The following is an 18,878-nucleotide window of genomic DNA, read 5'->3' on the forward strand; positions in this document are numbered from 1 at the left end:
TCTGCATATTTTTCAGCACCAGCTTGTTCACGGACTGGGTAGTTCCCCTGTCTTTCGTTTTCTTCCTTTCTCCCTGTAGGAGAATCAGAGCACAGTTCCCCTGAGTGGTCTGAACACAACACATTAAAAACTCACGTAATTTTGCATCAGATCCGGGTGGGTCCGCTCGATGCCATCATCCAGGATAGTGACCACAATGTTTTTTCCGGTGTAGCCTCTTTTCCAAGCCCCTTCGATATTCATATCTGACTGGCAGGGATGAGTGTTATCGCTGCAGTGCTATAGGAAGAAAAGAGATAATGTGTTGGACAGTGACATCCAAGCCGTCACCAAAACCTGCCGGTCTCAGCTCCGCAACATTGCCAAGATCCGCCCTTTCCTCTCCATCCATACCGCTACCCTGCTCATTCAAGCTCTCATCCTACCCCATCTGGACTACTGCATCAGCCTTCTCTCTGATCTCCCATCCTCGTGTCTCTCTCCACTTCAATCCATACTTCATGCTGCTGCCCGGGTTATCTTTGTCCAGAAACGCTCTGGGCATGTTACTCCCCTCCTCAAAAATCTCCAGTGGCTACCAATCAATCTGCGCATCAGGCAGAAACTCCTCACCCTGGGCTTCAAGGCTCTCCATCACCTTGCCCCCTCCTACCTCACCTCCCTTCTCTCCTTCTACAGCCCAGCCCGCACCCTCTGCTCCTCCGCCGCTAATCTCCTCACTGTACCTCGTTCTCGCCTGTCCCGCCATCGACCCCCGGCCCACGTCATCCCCCGGGCCTGGAATGCCCTCCTTCTGCCCATCCGCCAAGCTAGCTCTCTTCCTCCCTTCAAGGCCCTACTGAGAGCTCACCTCCTCCAGGAGGCCTTCCCAGACTGAGCCCCTTCCTTCCTCTCCCCCTCCTCCCCCTCTCCATCCCCCGCCTTACCTCCTTCCCTTCCCCACAGCACCTGTATATATGTATATATGTTTGTACATATTTATTACTTTTTTATTTATTTATTTGTTTTACTTGTACATATCTATTCTATGTATTTTATTTTGTTAGTATGTTTGGTTTTGTTCTCTGTCTCCCCCTTTTAGACTGTGAGCCCACTGTTGGGTAGGGACTGTCTCTATATGTTGCCAATTTGTACTTCCCAAGCGCTTAGTACAGTGCTCTGCACATAGTAAGCGCTCAATAAATATGATTGATGATGATGATGATGGAGATTAGTGAATGGGGGAATGGGGAATTAACTGACTCATAAGCATAATGCAATAAATTAGCAGAGGATAAGCAGATTGATTTGAACAGTGGGAGTAGAGAACAATGGGTACAGCAGATCAATGTCTTCATTAACAAATAGCAAGATAGGCTGGGGGGAAAACATAGCAGTCAAGTTGCCAACTTGTACTTCCCAAGCGCTTAGTACAGTGCTCTGCATACAGTAAGCACTCAATAAATACGACTGAATGAATGAATGAATGAAAGTGAAATGGAAGCTTCTTCCAATATCTTATCTCTTCCAAGACTTTCACTTATGCTAAGGCATTAGAAAGAGACAGTTATTAATCTACGAGAAACGCTGAGGCCTTAGAGGAAACAGGAGGCAAAGTCTGAATAGTGACCATGAACAAACATTTTCACTTGTCTTCATGCATGACCAAGCGCTTAGTACAGTGCTCTGCACACATTAAGCGCTCAACACGACTGAATGAATGAACAGTCTCCCAGTTTCAAACCGGACAGGCTGGTTTTCAGCTGCGTGGTCACGTATCTGGTAAGGATTCTGTACTGCACAACTTTTTGTCTGGCATTTATGTTTTCAAACTAAAGCCTCCCTCCGTTATGGCTTCTAATATCGAGTTCCACAACCCAGAAGTGGTAGTCGGGTTAAAAGACCTGGGAGGGGAACGAAGCGGCTCTGGAGCACTCGGTTGGTGGTTGGAGGTGGGACATCAGGGATCCCCTAAGGAAAGCTCCTAGGTTCAGGAGGATTTGGGAGGCCTTCTGCCAAAATGGCATCCTGAATGATGTTATCACATTATGTTGCCTGCCAGCCAAAGTTTTTTACACAAGGGGAAAAGCCAAACCTACTGGAAGGATAAGATTCCCAGAAATAAAACCAGTTATTGCAGAGAAGCGGTGTGGCCTAATGGAAAGAGCACAGGCCTGGGAGCCAGAGGACTTGAGTTCTAATTCCAACTCCACCACTTGGCTTCTGCGTAGCCTTGGGCAAGTCACTTAGCTTCTCTGGGCCTCAGTTTCTTCATCTGTAAAATACACCCAGTAATAATAATAATAATACTAATAATAATTGTGGTATTTTCTACGTTTACTACGTGCCAGCCACTGTACTAAGCACGGTGGCAGGACACAGTCCATGTCTTACATGGGGCTAACAGTTTTAATCCCCCTTTTACAGATGAGGTAACTGAGATGTAGAGAAGTTAAGTGACTTGCCCAAGGTCATACGGCAGACAAGTGGTAGAGCCAGAATGAGAACCCAGGTCCTTCTGACTCCCAGACCCATTCGCTATTCATTAGGCCACACTGGAAATGGGCTCAATGGATTGTTTGCGGATGGAGAATCAGATGGAAAAAACCCTGCTGAGGTTGGAGAGGGAAGCAATAGTGGGTCAGGGACCAGAGGGATAGTTTGAAAATGAAAATGGGAGTATAAGGGAAGCACTGGGAACTTTTGAAGAGAGAGAATTTCATTTTAACACCAAATCATTCTTGAATTGGAGTCGTGATACAGTAGATTAACAGATTAAGTATCCTTGCATTTCTATACACTGCTGGCCTCCCTCTAATCTACTGTCGTTCCTCCAAAATTTGCCTCTTAAAAACTGCCCTCAGCGTTGCTGTTCTATAGATCCCTTTGGCTAAACCAGAAATGAATTCCATAGAAACACTCATTCATTCATTCATTTGTATTTATTGAGCGCTCACTGTGTGCAGAGCACTGTACTAAGCGCTTGGGAAGTACAAATTGGCAACATATACAGACGGTCCCTACCCAACAGCGGGCTCACAGTCTAGAAGGGGGAGACAGACAACAAAACAAAACATATTAACAAAATAAAATAAATATAATAGTAACTATGTAGAAGAGAATAGTAAATATGTACAAGTCACAACTCAATATGTACACTCACAAGTCAACAGCCTTTACCAATTTCCTATCACTTCCCGCCTCTATTTTAGCACTTTAAAAAGGTGCAAAGAATGCAAGTGGATTCACACATTATTTAAATCATCTGTGAAGACCTCTCTCATCACTTTCTGACATGCATTATCTGCTCCTAAAACAAGGCTGTGCTACACCTTTGGGCAATTTGAGGGATTTATTATTCCCCAAAAGGTTTTATACAATTTCACAGAATCTCTACTTTTCATGGTAAGAGAGGGCTCCTATTTGAAAGAGTAAAAATTGAGGATTTTCTCTCCTGATGCCACTACCATTCATGCAGTTTGGCCTACTGGAAAGAGCCTAGGTCTGGGAATCAGGGACCAGGATTCTACTCCCTGCTCTGCCACCTGCCTGCTGTGTGACCTTGGGAAAGTCAATTAACTTCTCTGGACCTCAGTTTCCTCCTCTGTAAAGCAGGGATTCAATACCTGTTCTCCCTCCTATTTGGACTGTGAGTCCTATGTTGGATAGGGACTGTGTCTTACCTGATTATATTGTATCTACCCCAGTGTTTAGGACAGTGCTGGCACCAATAGGAGCTTAATACCACCATTATTAACACACACCCCCACCCCATCACCACCTTCATCCTATTGCTCCCCATTTTATCACGGCTCTTTCTTTCTTTTCAAATGGTATTTGTTAAGTGCTTACTAAGTGCCAGGCACTGTACTAGCACTAGGGTAGATACAAGCTAATCAGGTTGGACACAGTGCATTTCCCACACGGGGCTCACAGTCCCCATTCTATAGATGAAGTAAATGAGGCTCAAAGCAGTTAAGTGATTTACCACAGGTCACATAGCCTACATGTGGTGGGCAGAGCTGGGATTTGAACCCAGGTCCTTTGACTCCCAGGCCCATGCTCTTTCCACTAGGCCATGCTGCTTCTCATGTTGGGCTCTTTGCCCAACATGAAGTTCACTGACCCCCAAGGAGGAAGAGAAGCGCCGGACAAATCACCCCCTGAATAAAAATCGGTGCCCTAGTAGGAGTAAACTTGGACTGTACACTGTACTACAGAGGAAGAAGGAGGCTAACATAATGGCTGAAACATGTACATTGACAGGAAGGAGCATTTGTGGAGTATTAGTTGATGTTCTGCATCAAGAATGACTGAGTTGGGGGTGACAGATTGCTAAAAGTCAACTTACGAAAACTGGGCTATTAAGTAGACCCTTGCTCAATTTCTGCAGAAGGAGTTAGTCAAAAGCTTCTGGTGTTTGGGGAGTGGACGAAAACCACACATATTTACAAAACAGCAGGATAAATATTTATAGCCAGATGCGTGTACCACGATTGAATCAAGGTATTATATTTCAATACGAGTGCAAAATGCATTATGCAGGAGGACCCCAAGTTTTGAAAACTTGATGTAACCCAAAATCTGAAACTAAACAAATCGTTTGAAAGAAGGATGTTTCTCACCCTTTACATCTCCCCCTATACCACCCCCTACTTCCTTGGGGCTTTTTGGAATTCAGAGATCTAGGATAAAATTTGCCAGCTGCCTTAGTGTGTGAGTAACTAGATGGATGCTACTTCTGTAATGTCCAAATACCCATTTCAAGTTTGCTTCATGGAAGCATAGTTAGCTTCAAAGACATAAACATCCCCACTCCGCTCCAACCCCTTTTTTTCATCCATCAAGCGGCTACAATGTCAAAAGCCCTGTGGGAAGTTGGTCCCAGGCCTGTGAGAGCTCACAGTCCAACGTGAGAGGCAAAGACACTGAGAAAGTTTTACCGTTTCAACCATAACCGGTTCCGGTAAAGAGTACCCTGCAAGGAAGGGACTAGTGCTGAAAGAGTCCAACTTGGCCGCATGACTCTCACCCAGATGAATCTTTTAAAGTAAGTCTTATTATCTCTGGGACGGAGTCACTGACAGGGTGGTTGGTCCAGGCAGCCCCCGCTGCAACTTGAGGCTGCTCTCACTCCAATGCAAGCCTTTATCTTGACCCATAGGGAATCACTTCTCAGGGACCAGAGTATCCCTATGTTCAGGTGAAAGGGGAGAGGATTGGGCTACATGGCCCGAAGAGTTCATTATTCAAGTAAACTATCTCAGCAGGCAGGAACATTGGCTGGCTTCTTCATGACTGGGCCAGCCCCCTTAAATCTGTCCAACCTTTCCTTTTATCTGACTCTCCCCAACTCCCTCCAGCTGTGCCTCATTATTTCCCAATGAGCAGAGGGGCTCCCCTAATTCTTTGGCCTGATTAGCAGCCTGGGTGCAGCAGCTCCCCCCCAACACCACCCAGCACATTTTATGCATTTTTCCCCCTCAGCTCTTTATCTGGCAAGCGCCACTGCATGGAGGCACAGAAGGATTTTCTGAGGCTGAAATTTGGCTGTGTCATCCAAAAAATGCCTTAGGGGCTATGCTGAAAAGCCAATTGTATTGTTTGGTTAGCATCCTAGCTCTCCATAGCTAATCACCATTGCAAGAATGACCTCAAGTGCCTCTTCCAACCCCAAGACAACCAAGGAGCATACATCCAGTAGAGCCTAAGGTAGGGAAGTGAAGCTAGAAGGGCTATTTCTTTCTATGGAGTAGATGACAGGTGGAGGAGAGCACAGGTCACCTTTCCAAAAAAGATAATGGACAGAAGTTGGCACAGCTTAGAGTCCTCCCCCAGGTTGGTGATGTCAAGCGGGTAGGTGCACCATGACAGAATGGTAAGAAACCTAGAGGTAATTTAACATAAATGCAACTGTAAGCTCCTCGTGGGCTGGGTTTATGTCTACCAGCATTGTGTGGTACTTTCCCAAGGACTAAATACAGTGCTCTGCACACATTAAGCATTAAATAAATACCACTGCTAGATTGATAAATCACTGTGGTAATTTGTTAAGCACACACAATGTGCTAAGCACTGTAAAAAGCACCAGGGTAGATAACCAGTTCATCTGGTTGGACACAGTCCCTGTTCTACATGGGGATCATGGAAGAAAAGGTGTTTAACCCCCATTATACAGATGAGGAAACTGGAGCAGAGAGAAGTGAAGTGACTTGTCCAAAGTCACACAACAGGCAAGTGGCATAGTCGGGATTAGAACCCAGGTCTTCTGATTTCCCGGGTCATGCTCTTTCTGCAAGGTAGGAAAGAGCCCTTTAATCCTGTTTCCATCTTGTTGAAAATTTCTATTGCTACATCCATCCTTAGGTTGGTTACTAATATAAATTTTTCTCTGGATCTTTTCTTGTATTCAGAGTGTAAAGTGCCTTGTGGGCAGGGTTCCCATTTTGTAACTTCTTTATAAATCCCTTGGACCTAGAGGACAGCCATGGAAATCTCACTCCATATTTCTTCAACTGATAGGCATTTTAATCAATCAATCGTATTTTAATAGAGTAATCGGAGAGAGTGTAAGGAAGAATAGGAAGAAGCCACTGCTGTGCAGAAGACAAACCCATCCAACAAAAAGGAGATCAGATATCATTCGAAATCATTCCATTTCTGCAATGTTACTCATGCTTGTGGACTGAATCATCCAGCCCGAATGGTCAAAGGAATGACTGGGTGGTCTAAGGAAAGATAGTCAACTAGGCAAACAACGGATTCGAGAGCAGTGATTAAAACAGGAAAGATTTTACTTCCTCCTATCCCTCCCCCTCACTGCATACAGTGAATTTCAACAGTTCTTTAAAAACCAAACAAATCTTACCCATTCCCGATTTAAAAGCTGAACTCCTTCCTGCTTGGGGATCTGATTCAAGATTTTCCAGCTGCCACTGTATCTCTTGGTGTTAATGGGGATGGGAGGAAGAGGGGTAGAAGGGGTTGGGTTTGAGTGTAAAAGAAGGACAGGCATTGTGGGTAATGGAAATATTTTCACTCTGAGACTTTTGACTGCCCAGGGCCCAGGATGAGATGTATTGGGGGGTCCAGATGTTTCACGAGGCAGGCAGGCTGCGGCCAAAGGTTAGGGCAGAACACGCACTACTTATCTGTTCTCTTCCCATCACAGATATTGGACAAAAAGAAGAAGAGAGGGCGTGCATTTCTGGATATTGGGTAACCCAGTTGTACCGGGATGTTAAATGTTCCTAGCCGTAGAGGTCAGCAGAGCTGTTACATCAAGACAAGGGAAGTCATTGCCTTTGCAGCGCTGATGGGATGTTTCTCCTGGCAGGAGTGGTGTGTTCTGGGGTGCTGAGGTCTGTTTGTTTTGGAACAACATGGTGCATTGATCAAAGTTAACACTCGCCAACTGTTCTCTGGTTTGGGGCATGTGATTCAAGCTGCAGTGAGATGCTGTTCAAACTGAAACATGAAGTGGATGGGGAAGCAAGACCCAAGGCTTGAAAATGGACAGGGCAAAGTTGAATGACTGAAAAAACAAATTCAAATGTTGCTTCATTTGAATCCAATTTCCCCTACTCTCTCTCCTGCCCCCAAGAAGTGCAATTAGTAGGTTGTGTTTGCTTGAGGACAATACCCAGTTAAATATATCCTTTAAGTGCCTGTAAGTTGAGAAGCAATTCCATCACTAGTGCCATGAAAATGAATTATAGAGACAACTGGGCTGCATTACTCAATAATTTTGAGGAACATTAGCAGGAAACAACCCTCTTTTCTAAAATGTAATTTCTTTGTTTATATTGTTCAGGAAATTCTGTCTGCATGAACTCCTTCTCCTCTTGGTCCCCTTGATGAATAATCTGGCATGCTCATTACTGAGTAAAGTTACCTCTCTTCTCTTTGCTACAGCCCCCTAGGATGGACACCAAGAGGAGGAAGAAATGATTCCCCTTTTTTTTCCATGAAGAGGATGAGCAGTGCTATCTGGATTTTGAACTCATCTGGCTTACAGACTTTCATTTTCCCAAATGCACCATGGAAACTTCGAAGAAGTGTCTGGATAAAAGTTTTTTTAGCCATGTTGTAGGAGTAGAACATCAAACATAAGCACTCATTACAACTGGAGTGTATTCTAATCATATTACTCGATAAAAATGTTGATGTTGTAAAGCATCTTTTCCAAAGAGACCAAAGAGCTGTGTATACTTTATTCCTCCAAAGTCCCTGTGAAGTCAGACAGTGTGAGTTACTATTATTTCCATTTAAAAAAAGGAAAAATAAGACTTAGAGCAGTGATGCCAGAAAATTACTTCACTCAAACCTAAATCGTGAACTTTGATTGCATCTCCTGAAGAATCTTCCCAGCCTTCAAGTTTTAATGAAGCTTAAATCACAATGAATGGCAGAAAAACCAATCAATTAATAAGATTTATTGACCATCTACTCTGTGGAGAACACTGTGCTAAGTGCTTGGGACAGTAATCATAATAGTAAATTGTAGTATTTGTTAAGCACTTGCTACGTTCCAAGCACTGTACTAAATAATGGTGGTAAATGCAAGATAATCTGTTTGGACACACTCCCTGTCCCTCATGGAGCTCACAATCTAAAGTAGGATGGAGAACAGGTATTAATCCCCATTTCACACATGAGGATACTGAGACCGAGAGAAGTGATTTGGCCAAGGTCCCAAAGCAGGTAAGTGGCAAAGCTGCCATCAGAACCCAGGCCCTCTGACTCCTAGGCCCATGCCCTACAATACAATAGAGTTAATAGACATGATCCCTGCCCTCAAGGAGCTTACCATTACATTTGCTCAGCCCTGTCTAGATTCCTGGGAATACCTTGGATAGAGTTACACCTCTCCTCACCTATGAAATGGGAGTTAAAAGCACCAAACTGACATTACTATAAGTGCAGAAGCTCTAACATGTTTTAAAGACCCCAAAGATCCCAGAAGTCATGACATCAGAGCATCATGATATTGCCATTAGCATGTGGAGTCCTTGGTCTCAAACAGTACAGGATGCAGAGCAGAGGGCATGTTAAAAGCAACCAATCACCCACTATTAGTTTGTTCACTTGTTTTTTTTTAATGGTATTTGTTAAGCACTTACTATGAGCCAGGCACTGTACTAAACACTGGGGTAGAGACAAGATCATCAGTTTGAAGACAGTCCCTGTCCCACATGGAACTCACAGTCTTAATCCCCATTCTACAGATGAGGTAACAGAGGCACATTGAAGTTAAGTGATTTGCCCAAGAACACCCAGTAGGTAGATGGTAGAGCTGGGATTAGAACCCAGGTCCTCTGACTCCCAGGCCCAGGCTCTTTCCACTAGGCCACGAGTTCTGGAGCTCCTGGATGAGATTTTGCTGGCATTCACCAGCAACTGGATGGACAGGTGGGAAAGCCCCCAAATCAAGCTTTTCCTGCCTAATTTGGAATAAATGGTCATCCTAATTGAGTGGTTAGATTTTCCAAAGTGACATCCAGGTATCCTTGAGGGGCTCTCATTGCAGGATCTTGGTAGCCAAGGGATATTCTACCCACTTCACTGGTTTGGAGATGGGCTAGACACACTCTGCTCTGGCTAGGAATCAGATTGGAGTCACTGGAGATTCATTGTTTTTATAGGAAGTAGACCCCAGGCTTCATTGGTTTAGCGAACACCTCTAGAGGCATGTACAGTGAAAACCAGAAGGCACTGCTAAGAGCTCAAGAATTTCCACATATTAACAAGAGCAAAATAAAATCCTTTGCACATTTGGAAAACAAATAACTTTCCCTCGCCCATAAATCGGAGTATCTGTGACTCCTTACTCAGCCTCTCTGTGGATCTTCCTTAGCTTCACAAGTGCCAGTTTACTAGGAGTCTAGGCCTTCCCTGATTAATCTTGCATTTCCCCATCCCATTCTGCATTGCCTATGCACCCCCTAGACTGTAAATTCCTCATGGGCAGGGAATGTGTCTACCTACTCTGTTGTACTGTACTCTCTCAAGTGTTCAGTAAAGTGCTCGGCACATAGTAAGCGCTTAATGAATGCCGTTGATTACCTCAAAGCTCCAGCTCCTCTTCAATTCACTAGCACAATCATTGACCCATTCCTCAATGTTCACAGTTGAGCAAGAAAAAAAGCCTGATTGCATCTGGTTGTGTTGCATTTGGAGATTGATGTTTTGTCTCTCTTGTCACTGATATTAGACTGTGAACTCCTTGAAAGCAAGAGCCTGGGTCTATGAACTGTGGGGACACATGATAAATACTTGTTGATTGACTGACTCCCCTAAAATAACTTATCTTTCCAGACCAGAAAACCATCAAGCAACTCACCACCCACCCCAAGTTCAACCCTCTGGGCCCTGAAAAGGTGATGTCATCTCTAAACTCCTACCATTCCTCATGATCGAAGAGACTGATACAAATCTGTCTGCGTTTGGCTTTCAGATGAGGGCCTCTAGGAGTCTCTGCAGGACTCATGGGCTTCTCACCCTCATTCTCTCCATTTGCTTTTTCCTTTCTCTCCCATTCCCACCACATGCCTGGACCATTCTGCATGGTCTGGATTTCTTAATCCTTTTGACTGCATAATCTAGCTGGGGATCCATTAAGATGTTTTGTATAAATATGTAAAACTTATGCTGTTGTCTCAAAACTCCAACAGCTCCTAAGATAATTCATGTGCTTTTTTTTAATGCCAAGCCCTACTGCAGTCATCAGGATGCTTGCCTAGAAGATAATCAGTTCCATTGGGTAACAGAATGTTACTGGCATGTCCAGGTGCAGTTTTTAAACTTGGGTAAAGCAGAATTCCCAAACCCAGTACAGTTGAGACACAATAAATGGGAAAGGCTGCATTTCACATTAAAGGCAACATTTCCAAGGCATTTCAGCTGTAAAATTCAAAGGATTGGGAGCCAAGGAATTCAGGCCATTTTGAAAGGACAAAAAAATGTTGAAGGTGTGAGTGCAACCCTGATTGTTTAAAAACTGTATATTGTATGATGCCTACCACACAGAGCGCTCAACAAGTATACTTTAAAATATAAAGAAGACAAAGAGCTCTGTTACATCTTAGCTAATGCACCTGCTACTTTTAGGGTTCAAGGTTAAGACCCACACACCATCCTCTTCACTGAACTCAGCTCGCTAGCTCCCCTGTCCCTCTGCTGATCTCATATCACAAACCCACCATCCTGGATCACTTCTACAGTATGCCTCGTCCACTCCTGTGCATGAGCTGCAGAGTGCTCCTGGCAGAAATCTAGACACCAGATCGACATCATCTATCTCAATTTCATCCACACCTGCTTTGACTCTGCTCTGTCCTCCACCTGGCAACATTATTTCTCCATCTTTATTGACTCCCATTCCCACTGCCCATGCCAGATGTTTAAAGATATGCACAGAATTGAAAGATATGTAGGTATTTAAAGATATGTATATATTTCAAGATAACTGTGCCTCAGTTACTTCATCTGTAAAATGGGAATTAAGACTGTGAGCCCCATATGGGACAGGGATTGTGTCCAACCTATTATCTTGTATCTACCCCAGATCTTAGTACAATGCCTGGGACATAGTAAGTGCCTAACAAATACCAATTAAAAATATATATATATACACACACATATATATATATATATATATATATATATATATGCATATAGATACCTATTTAAATGGCAAATATACTGAGAGAGAGAGAGAGAGAGAAGCAACATGGCCTAGTGGATAGAGCACATGTCTGGGAGTCAGAAGGATGTGGGTTCTAATCCTGACTCTGCCACGTGTGTGCTGTGTGACCTTAGGCAAGTCACTTAACTTCTCTGTGCCTCAGTTACCTCATCTGTAAAATGGGTATTAAGACTGTGAGCCACATATGGGACATGGGTTTTGCCCAACCTGATTAACGTGTATCTACCCTAGTGCTTAGCACAGTGCCTGGCACATAGTAAGTGCTTAACAAATGCCATATTTAAATTGTACATATGCATAAATATACACTATTTATATAAATATAATAATGCATATATTTAAATGGTGTGTATATATATGTACACACACACACACACATATATATAGATAGATAGATAGATAGATAGATAGATACATAGATGTAGTTTATATGTCTGTCTCCTCTAGACTCTAAGCTCTTTGTGGGCAGGAAACATGTCTACCAACTCTGTTGCACTGCACTCTGCCAAGTGCTTAGTCCAGCACCTAGAGCACAGTTAAGCACCCCATAAAATATCACCAATAAATTGTTTGATTACACATCTTCAAGGAAACTGTCTGCATCCACACACACTATACCAACATACATGTCCATCTCACCTAGGCTCTGGGAAAATTACCAGGAGGGTGTAGGAGAGGGTCCCTAATCTCAAGAAGAAGACAATCGAAACTGAAGACAATAGAATTACCAAACAAATATTCAACAGTCCCACCAAAGTCAGGGAAACAACAGTAAATATGTAAAGTGGATGCAGTGAAAGAGGAACTTCTCATAGGATTCTCCCTATGAGAATCCTAAATCTAGAGTTCCCGCTAACTTTTTTTGCAGTGATTCACAATGGGCCTTGTTTACTGACTGCCAGCTAGCTGTTGAGCTCCTTGGCCATACTCCATCTTCATCTTCATTGGTAGCAAGCCAGGGTGGTGGGAGAAAAGCAAGAAAAACTCAAGAGGCCGGGAAATGTGAATTCTGGCCACTGGGGCCTGCTTGGAGACCCGGAGGCTCAGCCTGCCACTGATGTTAAACCCATAAGGCTTTCAAGTAGCCTGCCCACTCAGCACCCAGACAGATTGGTATTTTTCAACCTCTGGAGTCTCGGGAGTGGGTCAGGGTCTCAGGTGTGGATCAGAGTTTAGGCGAGGTTGAATCAGAGGTTGATATCTAGGGCTCATTTACAGGGTCCGAATTTTAGTTCTATACTGAATTCATTTTAAGAATCTGGGAGAAGTGCAGGGAGTTTAGTAGAGGAGCCCACCACTAGGGGGCAGCAAAGTGTCATTCCCCTGCACATGCTCAGAAAGACTTTTTACATAATCTGTGGCTTGAAACATTTACCGTACAGATCAAGAGTAGGTTGGAATCAGGCTGGATTTGAGTCAGGTCCTTCTGCCTGAGGCCGCTGCTGACTCAGTCTGTTTCAACCATGGATGCAGGTACTTCCTTCCTGGTGAGCCGTGACCGAGACTAGCTAGGTATTGGGCATTACCGACTGTATCTACAGCTCCCTCGAACTCAGGAATGAACCACAACAAATGGAAGTGGCTACACTACTGCTGATCAGTCTCCTCCTCTCTTCCCACTTCTAGACTGTGAGCCCGTTGTTGGGTAGGGATTGTCTCTATTTGTTGCCGAATTGTACTTTCCAAGCATTTAGTACAGTGCTCTGCACACAGTAAGCACTCAATAAATACGATTGAATGAATGAACTCACTACGGGCTGGCTCACGGCCATTTACAAAATGTAGTACGTGGACTGGGAGCAAAAAATAATGGCCGACCCCTGACAGACATTCTAAGAATGTTTGTACTGTACAAGGTGTTCTATCAGCCTCAGTATCACTTCCACCAAACCATACTGAAAGTCAAGATGCCTTAGCATAGATCTACATGGCAGAGATATAGGTGCCAATTCATGGGCCAAAGATAGGGTGTCCAGAGGTCCGGTACTACCCTGATGAACATGGTTTCCAGCTTACCTGTCGCCTGTGCGATTCTGATACGGTCCTAGATGCTTATGTTCCCCTGTAATTTGAGGCCCCAAGCCTCCCTTTGTCACAGCCTGGAAAAACACTCAAGGCTGCGCTGAGTCAAGCAGACCTCCACAAAATGCCAGGTGTGTGACATTCTCTCATCATGCTACGTGCTGGTGTAGCGTGTGTTCACGTCACGTGTGTCTGGGAGCCTGGTTATTTGGAGTGTTGCTGGTGTCTCCTCTCAACCAAGTCAAGCACCTCCCCAATACTATTAGTCCTAAATTAGCCTGGGCCCCTTTGGACTTTTGCTGCAGTTGAAGATTTAGCTTACAAGAGGAGGAAGGGGGAAAAATGAGTTAGCTTTTTCTCAGCTCATATGAAATACCGAACCGGCCAATAATTCAAAAGACAAAGTCATTAGACATTACGATTATAACTCTGGTAGGAAGCGTTGACAGGTGTCATCTACAACTAACTCTTATAATTGTGAACACCCTTATTTGAAATCATGGGCTTCGTTCGGCATCCTGATATTTTGCTGGGGATGGAGGGCCCAGGGGAGGCAGGAGGTGGAGAAACTCTTCCTATCTACAGATTCCACTGCATCATTTTTACACCATCCTCCCACACGGCCTGCGGGTACCAGGAGACTCCAGGCAGACTCAGGTTGCTCAGGATTGGAGATTACACAGGTTGAGTAAGATGTGCACTTTGTAAAATCATATCCACCCTGTGGGCTCCATTAAGCAGACCCTGGTGTGGTCAAAGAGAGATGAAATGTGGAGCCACAGGTTTGCTTTTCCCATTAGACTGTGGGAGAAACATTAAATGTGTGTTTGAGTTTGAGACAACCTGGGTCTTACCCTAGGGCTTGGCATGGTAACAAAACCAAGCTCGACCAGTGGTTTGGGCCACCCTGTGAGCTCCTCAATTAGGAAGAGTGATAGAGGAAAAAACATTCCTCAAATTCAAACCCTCTTCACTCAAGAAAAACAGATTGTCTCCAAGTACTCTAGTTGTTACTGGTTCTCTCAACTAGACTGATTCCCTCTAGACCATAAGCTCGTTGTGGGCAGGGAATGGTTCTGTTATATTGTAATGCCCCAACCTCTTACTAAAGTGCTCTCCACACACTAAGTGCTCAACAAGTACCACTGACTGACTAGTTCCTCTAAACTAGTCCTTTTCTTCAAAAAGAATATCATCAATTAACGATGTTGAGCTCGGCTTTCCCAGAGCACTGTAGCAATCTGATTCTGGGAGACTGAAGCAGCTTTACTCCCAGCCAGTCAAAAGAGCCTGTGCCCCTGTTCTGCTTTGTGGAAGGAAGCATAACAATTACCTCCACATGGTACTTGACATGCATTTTCTCTTTGGCCCTTAAAGGCAACGTGATTTCTAATGAAGAAGAGACAGTGTGAGGGAATGAGAAGCAGCATGGCTTAGTGGAAAGAGTCTGGGCTTGGGAGTCAGAGGTCATGGGTTCTAATCCCGGCTCCGCCACTTATCAACTATGTGACTTTGGGCAAGTCACTTAACTTCTCTGTGCAAGTCACTTAACTTCTCTGCACCTTAGTTACCTCATCTGTAAAATGGGGATTAAGACTGAGCCCCATGTGGGACAATCTGATTACCTTGTATCTACCCCAGTGCTTAGAACAGTGCTTGGCACATAGGAAGCACTTAACAAATACAATCATCATCATCATCATCATCATCATCATCATCATGAGGGTCCTGGAACTGAATCCTACAACGGAGACTGTAAGCTAGTTGGTGGCAGAGAACATGTCTACCAACTCTGTCATATTGTACTCTCCCAAGCGCTTGGTACAGAGACCTGCCCACAGTAAGCACTTAATAAATACCATCAACTGATTGACTGATTGGAGCTCTGTCCATCAAAAGCTTCAGAATCATTAGAAAAGATGTTTGTACACTTTGGTCTAAGGACCCTTGCAAAGGAAGATCGAGACATGACCCTTGCCTCCCAACAACTTTACAAAAGCACCAATTTTTAAAGATTATAAGGTTCTCAATGGCAATGATCCAGCCTACTGATGCTATTGTACTCTTCCAAGTTCTTAGTGCTCTGCAAACAGTAGGTGCACAATAAATACTTTTGATTAATGGCTGCCAACTTAATCCAGGTAACAGATGCCTCAAAACATGAAAAGACACATAAAAACAATATTTACAGAGATAGGGGCTTACTGCTGTGATTGGAGACAGGTGAGGTGGATCAGGGGAATGGGCAGGGAGGGGTGAACTGCAATCTTCAGTTGCTATTAATGTGTGACTTTGGGCAAGTCACTTAACTTCTCTGTGCCTCAGTTACCTCATCTGTAAAATGGGGATTAAGACTGTGAGCCCCACGTGGGACAACCTGATTACCCTGTCTCTACCCTAGCGCTTAGAACAGTGCTTGGCACATAGTAAGCACTTAACAAATACCAACTTATTAATAATAATATCAGTGTGTGATATTTGTTAAATTCTTACTATGTGCCAAGCCCTGGAGTAGATTCAAGATGGGAAAGAGTCACTGTCCTACAGTCCAAGTAGGAGGGAGAACAAGGATTTAATCCTCATTTTACAGATGAGGTAGCTGCTTAGAGAAGCGAAGTGAAGATCACACAGCAGTATCAGAGCTGAGAGTAGAACCTTGGGCTGCTGACTTCCAGTCCTCTGCCAGTATTGGCCTCATGGAAAAAGCCCAGGCCTGGGTGTCAAAGGACCTGGGTCTTAATCCCGGCTCCACCACATGCCTGTTGTGTGACCTTGGGCAAGTCACTTCACTCCTCTGGGCCTCAGTTTCCTCATCTGTAAAATAGGGATTCAATGCTTGTTCTCCCTCCCACTTAGAATGCGAGCCCCACGTGGGACAGGGTCTGTGTCCAACCCGATTACGGTCTATCTACCCCAGTGCTTAGTGAAGTGCTTGGCACATAGCAAGAGTTTAACTAATACCACAATTATTATTATTGTTATTTCCACAAGGCCACACTGCGTCCCTATGAGGCACGTAAATGAAATGTCTCAAGCGGCCAATCTCATCTCAACTGAATCCTATACCATAGCATAGGCTGCTTTAGGGGCCCACAGGGGAAGGAGAGTTCCCTAGCTCTTTCTGTTCCCTCTCCCTGACTTGCAGTATTCGCCTGTGTCCCACTCCTACTTTCCCTACCAAAGCAGCTTCCCCTGTACCCGCAACCCCCTCCCCAACCCAACTCCCCACCACCCATGGTGTAAACTTCTATATCCACCTTCACCTCCTGAAGAGATCTGGCAAAAACCTGGGTGAGCTGGTAAATTCTGTGGTTAAGTATCTTAACCTCATATGTAGCTGTATAGTTTGTAAGCTCTTTAAGGACAGGGACCATACCACTGCTCTATAATGTCCCCACCAAATGTGCCAAGATAACACCAGATAAGTCACTGATACAATATGTATTAACTACTAATTGAATGTGAGACCACACCATAACATTTATTTGGGGCAAATTACTGTTCACCCTGTCTCTAGTTATACCAATAGTTAATCAATCAGAAGTGAACTGTTTATTGAGGGGACAGTTATTTGGAAAATGTGAAAATTTCGTATAACGAGAGGTATTTACATGCTAAGTCTTGGATTTAAGTTGCAACAAAATTGAGATTCCAGACCAACTGCCATTTCAAATAAGGGCATTTCCACATTTCAAATGGTAACACAAATGCTGTCCTTCATTTCCCTGGCCAAAAGATCAACTGCAATAAGCAAAAGGGTATGTGGTAGTGCTGTATAATGTATCCCTGAGAAATAAATGTATTTATTGAGCAGAAAACAAAAAGATCTCACCTCTGACAAGTAGCAAAATAAATCTAGATGGCTACTAAAGAGACCACTTTAATACGACTTCTTCACTGAATAAAAATTATTGGCAGGAAATTGCTTATCTTCTTTGCTCTCATTGGACTCCATCAGATGTAACCCAGCCTAAAACATACAGCAGTTGCTCGCACGGACAGAGAAGCATACCTGGACAGGCCTGGATGACAGTATATTTAAGCCTGTCTCCACTGATTTCCTACAGCAGGGACTTCAGAGGAAAATTAATGTGTTTGATCAACCTACTCAGTATACTGTAATACTCTCCTGATGACGTCGCCCCAAACTACTGGAAATTCTATTTTCATGCCCTAAAGCATAATGAATGAGAAAACCATGTCATTTTTATCATGCTGTAGCCAGGATAATTGTTGGTGCTTTTCTTATTAATCCAAGTGTCTTAATCCTTTCAGGAATCCAACTAGGCCATTTTCTTCAATAATATCCTTCAGCAGGTATTACTGATGCAGAGACAAGGATTTCTTTTCTGCATAGGCACTACACAAATTGTAAGGGTCTTTTCTTGGTTTTGAATGCTGCCTCTATATACTGGTGTGATTTTATGAAAACAAGGGAATCACCTTAACTTCTGACTAAGCCTACTGGACTGATAAATGATGATGCATGTGCGTGAAAGTACTAGTAGAGCCTCACACCCAGCTCCACCTTCCTCCCTCCCTTCATAATAATAATAGTAGTAATAATAATAATAATTGTGGTATTTTTTAAATGCTTATTCTGTGTCTCTATCCCAAGCACCATACTAAACGCTGGGGCAGATACAAGATAATCAAGTCAGACACGGTCCCCATATCACATGGGACTTATGGTCTAAGAGGGAGAGAGGACAGATATTTAATCCCCATTTTACAGAGGAGGAAACTGAGGCCCAGAGAAATTAAGGGACTCGCCAGAGGTCGCATAGCAAGCAAGTGGCAGAGCTGGGATTACAACTCAGGTCTTCTGACTCTCAGGCCCGAGGTTGCATAACAAACAAGTGGCAGAGCTGAGATTAGAACTCAGGTCTTCTGACTCCCAGGCCTGTGTTTTTTCCATTAGGTCACAAGGAAGAGAAAATATAAACTCAATCTATCTCAGTGCTTGGCACATAGTAGGCGCTTAACAAATACCATCATTATGATACTATATTTTGTAAGGTCTTTTGGAGTAGAGGTCTGGTAACTATGCGTGTGCTGTAAATTCCTAAACTCACTGTTCCTAGTACAGTGCTATCCGTGCTGAAGGAGCTCGATAGATATTTACTGTGATTCTGACACGCTTTCATACTCAGTTTATGGTGAGAAAAAT

The 18,878-nt window shown here is 43.8% G+C and overlaps 1 protein-coding gene across 1 annotated transcript in view; it reads right to left on the minus strand.

Moving 5' to 3' along the window:
• The window catches only part of PCSK5 (proprotein convertase subtilisin/kexin type 5), a 414,129-nt gene that overhangs the window by 306,615 nt on the left and 88,636 nt on the right, over window positions 1-18,878 (minus strand). The window contains exon 4 of the mRNA XM_038769509.1: window positions 136-279. Coding sequence (XP_038625437.1) covers window positions 136-279 — 144 coding nt within the window. The remainder of the gene's footprint in view (window positions 1-135; window positions 280-18,878) is intronic.

This window comes from Tachyglossus aculeatus, chromosome X4, assembly GCF_015852505.1.
Source record: "Tachyglossus aculeatus isolate mTacAcu1 chromosome X4, mTacAcu1.pri, whole genome shotgun sequence".
Lineage (NCBI taxonomy): Eukaryota > Metazoa > Chordata > Mammalia > Monotremata > Tachyglossidae > Tachyglossus > Tachyglossus aculeatus.